The 13446-nt window shown below is 38.6% G+C and overlaps 1 protein-coding gene across 1 annotated transcript in view; it reads right to left on the bottom strand.

Moving 5' to 3' along the window:
* The window catches only part of LOC134657294 (sex-lethal homolog), a 42909-nt gene that overhangs the window by 10036 nt on the left and 19427 nt on the right, over positions 1–13446 (bottom strand). Inside the window, exons 4-7 of the mRNA XM_063512877.1 lie at positions 12778–12885; positions 11358–11539; positions 10342–10429; positions 4948–5020 (exon numbers count right to left, since the gene is read on the bottom strand). Of these exons, the coding sequence (XP_063368947.1) occupies positions 4948–5020; positions 10342–10429; positions 11358–11539; positions 12778–12885 (451 nt within the window). The remainder of the gene's footprint in view (positions 1–4947; positions 5021–10341; positions 10430–11357; positions 11540–12777; positions 12886–13446) is intronic.

Genomic DNA, 13446 nt, shown 5'->3' with positions numbered 1-13446 from the left:
ATTCTATTATTCTCATAATCGTGACTTGAGAATAAAAAGGTACCATCTAACATGTTGATAGTTGAAATATGACTTTAAATAACGTATAAGGTTGATTTTCCTTCTACACCTTTTTTTCTCAAATCACGCAGTGATAGTTACAGGTGAAGTACATAGTTATATAAAATTATTAAATTGACTTTAGCACAACTTATGTTAGTAAAATTATTTTTGGTATCAATGCGACACCGACCAAAGAGTATATTGTTTTATTTATGACAACATGTTCAACCATAGAATAATTTTATTTATCGCCTTTTTGGTTAATTTCCAAAAAAGTTAGAACGATGTAGTTCTGAAATTTGATAGTTGGCTACATAAAATGTTTTTTTTTTACTTTTAGGTTATTTTGCAAGCACAGATACGATTAAAACGGAGATATTATGCTATCACATAATTTTTTTCTTTTTAATTTTAAATCGGTGTCAACAGTCCTAAAGTGGGGAGTACAAATTTAGAAACCCATGAACTAGTGTCAGTGCACGTCTACGCCTAGCCTAGAACGGGTCAGGAAGTCTAGATTAACTAGGTAACAGTGGATTTGTGCTGAGACGGGGTCCCTTTGTTTGTATTTCACAATAAAAGTATTATAAACAGTACAACAAATTATGTCTAAATTCTAAAAAACTATTTATGAAGTTTTAGTTTTCCTATCGTGTATGAATATCAAGATTGACGCTTACAGAGCCTTTACACCTCCAAATCTTATTAGAGGGTCTCTATTGTTTCCCAAAAAGTTTTAAGTCATAATGTATTGTTTGCCCGCATTTTCGTTAGTCATAATTAATTTGGTTCAGAAACACGTCACTTTTCAGGATTGCCATAAAACAAACCTAACCTATATATTTATAGGATAACCTTACGAAAACCCTGAAAAGTTTAACGGTTTCAGTTGTATGACTAATGATACTATGACAAACAATACATTATGACTAAAAACTTTATGGGAAACAAAGGAACCCCCCTATTAGCATTAGTACTTTACTCTGGCATTGGGGACTTTCTACATCTCCAAATTTATTAGAGAGACTTTTGAAGATTCAATCATCATAAATGAAATGAAATGAAATGAAATTTGTTTATTAATAACAATTGTTACATGTCAAGTACAATATTACGTATTCAATAGAATATAAATTTTATTAATTTGAATTATTATATCGGCTATTTCATTTTTTTTTAACAATTACCTACTCACTAATCGGCTGGCTAAAAAACTCGTCGTATGAGTAGAATGCCTCCTGCGTCAACCACTTCTTAAGCCGAACCTACCATAATCGAAAGAGTCATTTTTACGGTGTTTTTCGCAATAAAGTTAAGAACACAAATACACTAATACGTACTTATTTAAGATCGTAACTCAGTGTCAAACTTCTATTTATTTATTAACTTTTATTTCTATTTAGATGAAAATCATGAAAAATGTCAATAAGCTGTACCAAAGCCAATGTCCTGTTTATAATACTTTTTTCGCGTTTTAGATAAAGATTTTGTGATTTCGTGCTGAGTTAAGTTATAAGAAAAAAAAAGAAGGTAAACTAGAAATTATTGTAAACTCAAAATTTAAAAGGATGTCTTTGGCAACAATTTAAGACTCAGTATATTACCTAAATAAAAATTCAATCCAACATCTAAAAGAGTAAAATTTAATATTGCCTGTGATTGAACAGTATTTTGAAAGTCATTTTTGTATACAATTGTATGGTGAAAATTGCGGGTGCGTAAATACTTTTGAGCTGTAGTGTATGTATAATTCATTTTTTGTCTTCGTTTTTGTGTATAATTAGAAGATTTCTTGAACCAAAACCTAAAAAAATACTTTAACTCAGCACGAATATTTACTACACATTATCCAACTTTTAAAAAGACGAAACACTACTTTTTTATTTTATTTTTTTATCCTTTATGCCTCAGTCGTAACAAGCGTTCAGTTTTTTTGTGAACAATTTTTGTCCATTTACTTAAATATATATAATTAAAAGACCATTAATCACAGTCCGATACCAAAAATAGAAATAGAAAATTTATTTTTCTATTAAAAGCATATAGAGCAATAAAACAAAATGAATATAGGTATATTTTTTAAAGCCGGTAACAAAAAATGTCCACAAAATTGCAACCATTGTGGATACAGAAGTCTCTATTCTAGGTATGATTACTTACTGTTTAGTATATAGAAACAACTTTAGGAAGGTAACAGTGGACAGGGGATTACGTAAAGTTTAACTACAGATCTTACTTAGTACTGTTTTCGTGGAATATTTAAATAACCAATTAGATTGAAGACTAAGCTTATAATAAATTTGAAAATGGAAAAATTCCTGCGTTAGCTATCACGTTTTTTGGTGGAAAGATTCGCTGGCTATGGAGGTCATTCTTGGTGGCTCAGTTGGCAAAGCGCTAAAGTATCGATCCAGAGGCCGTGAGTTCAAGTCTCACCCAAGGCATGGTAGTTTATAATTGTTGATGTGTTTTTTTTTGCTGTATGTAAATTCCATGTTGACGTGTAAAATTGCTCTTGTGGCCTATTTGCTGAATAAATGTTGATGTTTGATGTTTGTCAGTAATTTTTCCACTTTTAAATTTATTCTAAGCTAAGCTAAGGTTAAAAATAATTTAGATTGAAGATCCAAAATATAAGTTATATTGTGTAAATAACCAAAACTTTTAGTGATAAATCATAACTATTTTTGAACAGCGGGAAATTTTGTATTGGGTAGTATTCAAAGCTGCGGGCCCATATATATTTACGGAGAATGGATAACTGTCTTGTGGACCCGTTTTTGAAATCAAAAATGTACTAAGATCTTCATCTACCTATATATATTCCGTCAGTGGTCAAAAGTATACAAGTGGTTTTTGTTAGTAATAAACAATGAGACAAGTGTTTAAAATGAAATATAGTTGGTCAAACCAATTTGTTACTCAGTAAGAACAAGGAAAACTATACTCATTTTCTTTTGGATGCTAGTACTAGTGTAAGACAAATATAGTATGATTCTCTGTCTATGTTTTAAATGAGACAGTCCTTTGACAAACTACCTATTTAATCTTTTCAACCTAATCATTTTTGCAATATTATGAATTTAGAACCTTTTTTCGTTCAAAATTCGATTTAATTTCGTCGTTTTAAAGGAAACTCGAAACAGGGCCACTTGCACCATTCACTAACCCAGTGTCAAATTGTACTGGTAACCATGGTAGCTCCAGGTTTAACCGGTAAACCTGGGTTAATGCAATGTTGCAAGTGGCGATTAGGAAAAAAAACCTAGACCAACGAAAGCACTAAACACTAGCCAAGTCCCTATATCCTCGTATCTTCGAGACGGAACTTTTTGCAATACACCCCTTTTCAAAACCTCGTCATGTACTTGGGCTGGTAGAAATCGCGGCGGAGAAGTCGCGGCTGCATGTGGGTGCTATAGTCGGTGCGGTGCAGCATGTCCAGCTGGTCCAAGCTGTGGTGGCGTTGCGGAATGCAAGGGTCCACTGGGCAGCGTGCGGGGAACCACAATTTATAAAAAAACCGGCCAAGTGCGAGTCGGACTCGCGCACGGAGGGTTCCGCACCATCAACAAAAAATAGAGCAAAACAAGCAAAAAGAAAACAACCAAAAAAACGGTCACCCATCCAAGTACTGACCCCACCCGACGTTGCTTAACTTCGGTCAAAAATCACGTTTGTTCTATGGGAGCCCCACTTAAATCTTTATTTTATTCTGTTTTTAGTATTTGTTGTTATAGCAGCAACAGAAATACATCATCTGTGAAAATTTCAACTGTCTAGCTATCACGGTTCGTGAGATACAGCCTGGTGACAGACGGACGGACGGACGGACAGACAGCGGAGTCTTAGTAATAGGGTCCCGTTTTTACCCTTTGGGTACGGAACCCTAAAAACACGTAGATGTGGAAATATTCGGCGCCAATGACATAAACCAGCGGTCGGCAACCCGCGGCCCATGAACCTGTCACTTGCGGCCCGCGAGCCTCCCTGACTATTTTGTATGTAATATTGACAGACGACAATGTCTGATAGTCATAGAAATTAACGAAGTGCGGCCCGCGTCACCTACGTTAGCTACTATGTGGCCCTTGGCTGCTAAAAGGTTGCCGACCGCTGACATAAACCAACCTATTTTATGCTTAAAATAGTGGTACCTATGTATTTTACATATAAAATACTTAGAATAGATTTCAAAACAAAGACTAGGCTTCACGTAACATGTGGTAAACCGTCTCAGTTAGCGTGTTAAACCGTCAAATTAATGGGGTTGGGAACTGTCAAAGGTTTGCATAGATGGCGCCATCATAGCTTGCCCCTTTTTAGGGTTCCGTACCCGTAAGCAACGTCGGGCGGGGTCAGTACTTGGATGGGTGACCGTTTTTTTTGCTTGTTTTTTTTTTGCTTGTTTTGCTCTATTTTTTGTTGATGGTGCGGAACCCTCCGTGCGCGAGTCCGACTCGCACTTGGCCGGTTTTCTATGAGATTTGGCTTAAAGGGCTGGCATCCAGGGCATTAAAAAAAAAACAAAAAAATTACACAATAGGGTATTTGACTGCTAGTCAAATCAGTTTCCTTTTTCGAATTCTCAAAACCATTTTGCTACTATGGAATTTATATGAAACACTAGCATATGACGTCACGATCAAATCACTTACTCTTTATAGTTTTATACGGCTTTTAAAATAGATATTGTGTCTAAAACTAAGTGTTGTCTACGTTTCTCTATTAATCTTCCGGTGCTTTATTTCATGCATGGTGTAAAATAATTTATTTTAAATACAGCCAAATACCCTATTCTAGGGATTGACAGGACAAGCTATGATGGCGCCATCTGCTAAATACTTCGACCGGCAAACCCCATTGATGAGATATAACTTCAGAAATATTTATTGTCTTACTTACCTCGGTTGTGGTGGAATCCCGCCGCCCAACCCGCGTAGTACGCCGCTTTCTGCTTCCCATGTTCTTCCGCCACCTAAAACACAATAATACATGTTAAGTACTGGAATGAGATGGAATATTGTAGCGTCATCTGTGGGATAATGGAAATGAAATGTCTACAGCAGATTTCGCTTTACAAAGCCTTTGTAACAATATTTTAGCTCAATATTTGGCAGTTTATTGTTGCCTTGTATAAACTGCATAAATGATCGGCAAAAAAGTTTAGATCTCGGTTTCGGCAGATTACGACATAAAAATCATGTTTCAGCCGAAGGCTCGCTTGTGTCCAAAATAAATGCCGCGAGTGTGGTGGCGCGTAAGCGCATACCTACGTCATAGTTTTATGGGAATCGGTACATACGAGGGGCGTTCAATAAAAAGTGAGAATGAGTATGTTATATACAACTTTTATTAAATGTTATTTTATTTTTCGACATAGTCACCTTTTAGCATAATACACTTAGTATATCTTTTTTCTAAACTTAATATTCCATTTCTAAAAAAGGTTTTATCTTGAGTACTTAAAAAATCTTGTACTGCAGCGACTACCGCGTCGTCGTCTTCAAATTTCTTGCCTCTTAGGTATTTCTTCAATCTCGGAAATAGGTAGAAATCACTAGGGGCGAGGTCTGGTGAATACGGAGGATGCTTAAGGATATCGAACCCAGCATCACGTATTGCAGCCATTGCAACGGCGGACTTGTGTGCCGGTGCATTGTCCTGATGGAACAACACAATTTTCGAGAGTTTACCTCGCCGTTTTTCACGGATCTCATTGCGCAATGTTGCTATTTGTTTGGCATATAAAGACCCCGTAATAGTGGCTCCATGCTCGAGATACTCAATCACTACGACCCCTTTACCATCCCAAAAAACAGAGCCCATGACCTTATCGGCAGATGGGCCCACCTTGAATTTCTTCGGAGTTGGAGATGATGGCCTTTTCCATGTCATAGACTGCAGTTTCGTTTCAGGGTCGTAATGATGGAGCCATGTTTCGTCCATTGTTATAAATCGCGCCAAAAAAAGTTCCCGGTCTTGCTGTATCAGGTCCAAAGCTTCTTGACAAATCTCGACTCTAGTTTGTTTTTGCGTGTCAGTAAGCATTCTGGGTACCCAACGCGCTGATACCTTTTTCATACCCAAGCGTTCATGTAAAATATTATGCACGCTCCCCGTTGAAATCTTTACATTTTCAGCAATAAAACGAACCGTGACACGACGATCCGCCAAAACTAAGTTTTCGACTTTTTTCACAATTTCTTCAGTTACTGCTGTAGTAGGGCGTCCGGAGCGGGGGTCATCCATGGTCGATGTTCTTCCACTTCTAAATTCGGCGCACCAACGTGTAACTGTCGAATACGGAGGAGCATTAGACCTTAAAGTGTCCCGTAAATCTAAATTGACTTGCTCCGTAGAAAAATTTTTCAAACACAAGTATTTAATAACGGCGCGCAGTTCAATTTTCTCCATTTTCGCTAACGTACTCAACAGCATCGCAAAGAAATCGCCGTATTTTTTTTTAAAACAAAAAACAGTTAGTTTTTTTTTCATGGCAATCAGCTAGGTAGATTAGCTTTACCGGCCAGTATTTACTTTCCTAATATTTAAAGAGTTTGCATCTCATTCTCATTATATATTGAACGCCCCTCGTATAACTTAGACAAACTATAAATTGTGGCTCCTTACACCCATAGTAATGAAAACTTGTTTGGCTTGGTCTCAAGACCAAATATAATTATACTTATTTTATTTATCTGCGAGAAAGACAATTATATATTGATGAGTAGTGTAAATCTAATTTAAAAAGGCAGAGTGCAGTGTTGATCGTCTACTTACTTTCCTGAATTTATAACGAAATAGGAAAAAAATCTAGTTATTTTAACTAGCAATGCAAAATAATAGAAAATATCAAAATACACAATGAAACCCTACAACTAAACAACAAACGCACCCAACTCAAAAATCGAGATGTTAAAATTACTAAGTACTTGTCAAAACAAACGTTTGGTTCCATTAAAGTTCCTCCAGGCAAATCCTAATTCTTAACTGAATACTGAAAAACTACCAAAAAACAGTAAATAAGACCCGTCAATAACAATTCTTCGAATTCATAAAAAAATAATTTGTAATATGAATTTGTGCTTGCTTGTCCCAATGTGCCCCTATGTACAGGTTTGCCCCTTATGCTAAAGTGCCCTCGGTGCTTAGGTGAATTGATACCTAAGGTAAGAAAAAGTCTAAACCAAAGCTAAGACCTTTTCGGTGTGCGTTTTAACAGGCCTTCACGCATCATGCGATATAAAATTAAAAATCTTTTTAAAGTGCCCAATTTTGCGTCAAAGTGCCCTATGTAGTCTTAGTGCGTAAAGGTGCGTCCAAATACGGCAAACGCACCGCGTTTTTTTGCGAAAGGCTCGCTAACTGCTCGCGTGTATTTGTACTCGTATACGTAATACCAAAGATTAAAATAGACTTACGACAACAGACTTACGACAAATTCGTTCTTCGAATTTGACAGTAAATTAAGATGGCTTGACGGCTCCGTACATTATACGAAGTTGTTATTTGACTATTCAGTTACCGCACATACGCACGTGGCGTACAGCACCATCTACTTTAGCTGTCAAAGTCGATGCACGTGTTTTAGACATTACTCCACGGCTACCACGTGACAGGCATAGCCTAGTGTGGGGCCACGGGGCATTGATAATTGTTAATAAGGTTTTTTTTTTATTTTAAATAAATATTATTCTTATAAATAACTCTTTAATAATACATTTAGCGCGCGTAAAGTTCGCGAGCGTTTCGCAAATAGCAATCAAGCGGCGCATTTGCCGTATCCGGGCCCACTTTTATGATGATCTGAACGAAACAAAATAAGCCTCATTCATAAAGCGTACTACGGCGCACCGTGTCGGAGTGTGAGCGGAGGCGGCTCGGCCCCGCCCAGTGCACGGGCACGCGGGCGCTCCCGTGCTGTTCCGCTATTAACGTGCCCCAGTAACTGTACCCCTACACAAATGAAGAAAAACGTTAAGAGGGACCCCATACTAGCGTCTTTTAAGCGTCGGCGTCTAGTCAACCATGGCTACGGCTTGACGCAACGTTGTTACAACTGCTCAGTGACACCATTTTTTCATTGCGCTGACTAGGTGCCGACACTCTAAAGACAATATCTCTTAACAGTGCTTATACATATTTAGCTTTTGCAATAATTTATATAAGTATACATTTGTGCTTCTAAAATTGTCCCAATCCAATGGTACTCGTTAGCCCCAAAGTAACTAACTTGCCTATTAATCCTATAGTGCCCTAAAAACGTTGTATATCTAGTCCTACATAACAGGAATGAAGTAAATGTTTTTAAAGTCTGCTAAGTCGAATTACTCTTAAATAAAAAGCAAGTGTAGTTCTAGACAAGAATAGGAATAGTAAATAGTTTAAGGGGCAGAAATGTATAAATGGACGCGTTTTCCTATACTCGTACCTATAGTGGCGTTAGTTAGTATGAGTAAGCAATAAACTAGATTGTTTAAGCGTAGCAACGGTATGTTTCTAGTGGTAAGGCAGTGCAGGGGTTACATGTGTCCTATAAATGGAAGATAAAAATATACTTATATGTAAAGCGTGTTAAACCACTGTACATATCGTTTTAGTACATTCGTGGTCCTATACCCGATTGTTTTTCTAAATTTTACAGCAACGGTAATATACCATCGTGCCCCAAAATCCCGCAAATGAACAAAAGCGGTAACCCGCACCCCTGGTATATCTCTTGCCCGAATGCTTTCCTAAACTGTTCAGCGACCCAGGCAATGTAGTACCTATGTACCATTGTGCCCTAAAATCCCGCAAAATAAACAAAAGCGTTAACCGTACCCCTGGCATATCTCTTGCCCGAATGTTTTCCTAAAGTGTTCAGCGACCAAGGCAATGCAATGGGACCTATGTACCATCGTGACCTAAAATCCCGCAAAATAAACAAAAGCGTTAACACGCACTCCAGGTACATATATCTCTTGCCCGAATGCGAACAAGGCAATGTAGTACCTATGTACCATTGTGCCCTAAAATCCCACTAAAAAAACAAAAGCGTAAACCCGCACCCCTGGTATATCTCTTGCCCGAATGTTTTCCTAAACTGTTCAGCGATCAAGGCAATGTAGTACCTATGTACCATTGTGCCCTAAAATCCCGCAAAAAAACAAAAGCGTAAACCTGCACACCTGGTATATCTCTTGCCCGAATGCTTTCCTAAAGTGTTCAGCGACCAATGGGACCTATGTACCATCGTGCCCTAAAAATCACGCAAAAAAACCAAAGCGTAAACCCGCACCCGCACCGTGTCGGAGTGTAACCGCAGCCGGCTGGACGAGCGCGGCGCGCGCGCAGTCTCCACCGCCACAGGCTAAAACAACACACAATTTAGACCCCCCAGCCAATAGCGTTTGTGCCCCTAGCCTAGGGGCACGAGCGTACACAGGTTTAAGAAGCCATGTAAATTATTACTAGTTTGTGAATAAATTATAGAGCGATTTTCGACTTACAATATGTGAGTGAACTGTTTTAATATTTATGTCTGTGGCTCATGGAAGTTTTGTTATTAAAATTATAAACTATCCATTTATAGGTGAACCAGGATCTATTGAGGGTGCGCCATGTTGCGGAATTTCACTGGAACTAATTTTTTCATACTACACTGAATTGTCACCCTATACATGAGAATAACAGCGCCCTCTTGACAATTATCATATATTACTGGTCAGGCTATACAAACCTTTTGAAAACCGGGAACCTTTAAAAGTGAAGTGAGTTGACGAGCCCATTAACCTTTTGGACGCCAATGACCGATATATACGCACCGCAGGTCCAACGCCAAAGACGTTTTAATCGGTCATAGACCACAGAGCAACATACCTAGGTGCATATGCATAATGTTCAATTTCAGTTTTGACACTTCGGTGACGTGGCGTTTGAGAGACAGCTTTTGTATTTGACACGGTGTCGAAAAGGTTAATTTTACGTATCTAGGTATATAAAGTATAAATCTGCAAAAAAATACTATCCCAAAAACTCAGCTGTTAATCATTTTCAGATTTAGAAAACAAAACAAATACTCTGTGTACACACCGTATCCCCCAAGCTAATTTGATGCTTATTACAACGCATCATAGTTCTACTGCAGTGTTAGTTCATTGGAAGACTCAATAGATGGCGCTTACTTCAACATCTAAATTAGAACCTTATCACAAAGGATTACAGTTCAGTTTAGAGCAATGCCCATGCAGTGTGAAGCGGATAGTCGATGTTAGTTCGAGTTAGTTCGCGCTAGTGCCGATAGGTGGCGCTTACCTTGACGCTGAGCGGCTCAGTGCCGCCCTCTGGTATCACGTTGTTTAAGGCTGCTATCGCCTCTTGTGCCTCCTCGCGTTTGTCAAACCTGAAAAAGTGGATAATAGCTTTTATTTTCTTACAAATAGCAGTATACTTAAGCGTCTTGGGGTAAGGACGTATTGAGAGACCCGCGGAAGGTGTAGCGGGACTAAAGATCGTGTTTTCCAGATCCATAATTGTTTCAGCTTAGGGAGCGTTCAAGTATTACGTAACGAATTTGGGGGGAGGGGGGGGGTCTTGTAAAACGTTACAATGCGTTACAGGGGCGGGAGGGGGGGTTTGAACTACGCGTTACGTAACATTGTTTTTTAACCCTTCAGAACTTTTCGCCACTTTACGGTACTTTACGCCACATAATTGTGGCCTTTAGGTAAAAAAATGGTCACTTGGTGGTTACGTAACGTTTTACTAGGTAGTACGGAATCATTTATTCAAATCTCGTGTCATTTATTCAAAATGGCGTCACCGCTATCTAATAAAACGTTCACGAAACTATCGACAAGGTCATGACGGCCGTCATCTTACGTTACGTTGACAATCAACGTAACGTAACGCCGTCTAGGAAACCGCGCCATCTTGTTTACATAGACAACGTTCTAGTGACGTCAGTCAACGCTATATAGCGGCCGTAATATGACGGCACCTTTTTCGGAGGAATCCAAAGCTTTACGGCGCGTTACATGGGGGGGGAGGGGGGGTTAAAAATGTCCAAAAATTGCGTTACGTAATACTTGAATGCTCCCTTACTTCTGTTTCAACTCACCTCGGTCTCCCTCACTTTTGTCCCTAAAACTGTGTTTCTGAACCATTCGTCCGTACTTTCCGAATATCGTATCTAAGTCGAATTTAAACTCTCTTGAGTCACACCAATATGAAAACATCACGCGACTGACTAAAAATACGTAAAATTAAGTAACTTAATTGTCTCCAAGTATTCAATAATGGGATAAGTTCGTCCATTTGACGTTACTCACCTAACAAAAGCCACACCACGCGGCGACCCATTACTTTTGTCCCTGAGGATGTGTTTCTGCACTATACGTCCGTACTTCCCGAATATCGTCTCTAGCTGGTCTTCGGTGATGGCGCGGGGTAAGTTCGTCACGTACAAGTTCGTCTCTTTAATGTCGTCGCCTGATGGCCGCGCGTATGATACCTGGAAAATATAAAAGTATTTACAGACAGTGTGAAACCGATAGTGTCAGCAAAATTGACATTTATTTCAACATTATATGTATGCTACTAGCGCGACCCGCCCCGGTGTAAAACAAAGTCGCTTCCCGCTGTTTATCTGTCCCTATGTATGCTTAGATCTTTAAAACTACGCAACGGATTTTGATGCGGTTTTTTTTTAAATAGATAGAGTGATTCAAGAGGTAGGTTTATGTATTGTTAATTCGGGGCGGGTCGCTAGTTGACAATAATAGTACATTATTGCAGAGGCCGGGAAAGGGCAATTCGTGGATGAGTTTCGATTTTGTCGGACGACGCGTAGCGGAGTCCGACAAAGAAGACGAATCCACGAATTGCTATTCCGGCCGAGGCATATATAGTGCTTTTCTCCAAAACATGCGAGGAAATAAAGTAAAATAATAATTATTTAAGCATCGAGCATCACTCAAATCGAAACTTCACATCAAAAACGTCAAAAACAATTTCCCTCTGTAATTTATTTTTAAAAGTTAAAGGCACAAACTTATTCTGCCATTCAGTACCATTCAATATTCGTTCATTGAAAATATAGTTGGTCAAACCAAATTGTCAGTAAATAAGAACAAAAAAAACTATACTCATCCTTTTCTTTTGGGTTCTAGTACTGGTGTAAGACAAAGATAGTATGATTCTCTCTGTCTATGTCAAACTATAATTGTGCAATATAAGCTTTATGAACACGGATGAGATCCTTAAAAAAATATAAAAATAATCTTTGATTTTATTAAGCAGTATTCGCACGATCATATACGAGCACAACGGTCTTGTAAGAACGAGACATGTAAGGTCGTTTATATTACTATCTCACTCTATCCTATAGCTTGAAATGATAGCTGATCGGGTCGTGTAGACGCGGCCCGCGGCTATAATAATTGGCTGTTTGCGTTTTTTATTCTTAAAAAGTAAAAAACACTACAGTAATAAGTTATTACTGTAGTGTTTTTTTACTTCCCGTCCGCTAGAACAGGACAGCGATAGTTTTATTTTTTTAAATTAGAGTTTGACAATAAAGAAGTACTTCCGGTACTATTTTTGCTACAATAAGGTGAACATTTCCGAGCATATTGGAGAAAAAGACTTTTTATTAAGTTCCTTTTGTTTGTTTATATATGTAGGTATTGTGGCAAACGAATTCATGAGGTTTATTTATCTACAAATACTCTAAAGTGTAATTGTGCATACCTTTAACCGCTTATTCCTGAGTTGGTATCCGTTGAAGGTGTCGATAGCTCTCGCCGCGTCCTCCTCGCGCGTGAAGTTCACGAAGCCGAACCCGTAACTGTACCCCGTCTGGATTTACAAAAGGATTCCTCCATAACAAACAAGTGAAGAGTAACTTTCCAGGGAGGTGTACTATATGCCTACGTTGACATATTAACAGTAACTATACGTTACTGCTTGCGACATAAATATGCGACGCACGTAATTGTATAAATAGCATGTAAGCCATAATTGCCTATAAATAGTATAAATATGTTATGTTTAGACATATAGTACTTACACAAGCTTATAGACATTTTAATAACTCATTACCACTCAATGAACCTGAAATGAGAGAATGGAGGATCTGGCGGCCTAGCCAAGGTGACAATCGCTATCGCTTCGCCATCGAATCGCTGTGTCTATCACTCTTTCATGTGTGGCAGTGACAGTTGCGTTTCGTTCGCTACGAAGCGTTAGCGATTGGCTGGTAGTCTACGGGACCTGGTGCCGATAAAGACATTTTGATGCCCTGTTACAAGACAACCCCTGTCTTTCCGAAGCCAGTCATCAGATTTAGTAGATTCCTGAGAATTGACACATTGGTCTCTCCTTAGACCTGGGTCCTGGGTCTAAGACCTGGGTCTGGGA

The sequence above is a fragment of the Cydia amplana genome, chromosome 19 (genome assembly GCF_948474715.1).
Source record: "Cydia amplana chromosome 19, ilCydAmpl1.1, whole genome shotgun sequence".
In the NCBI taxonomy this organism is placed as follows: Eukaryota; Metazoa; Arthropoda; class Insecta; order Lepidoptera; family Tortricidae; genus Cydia; species Cydia amplana.
This window is presented reverse-complemented; position numbering and strand designations above follow the sequence as displayed.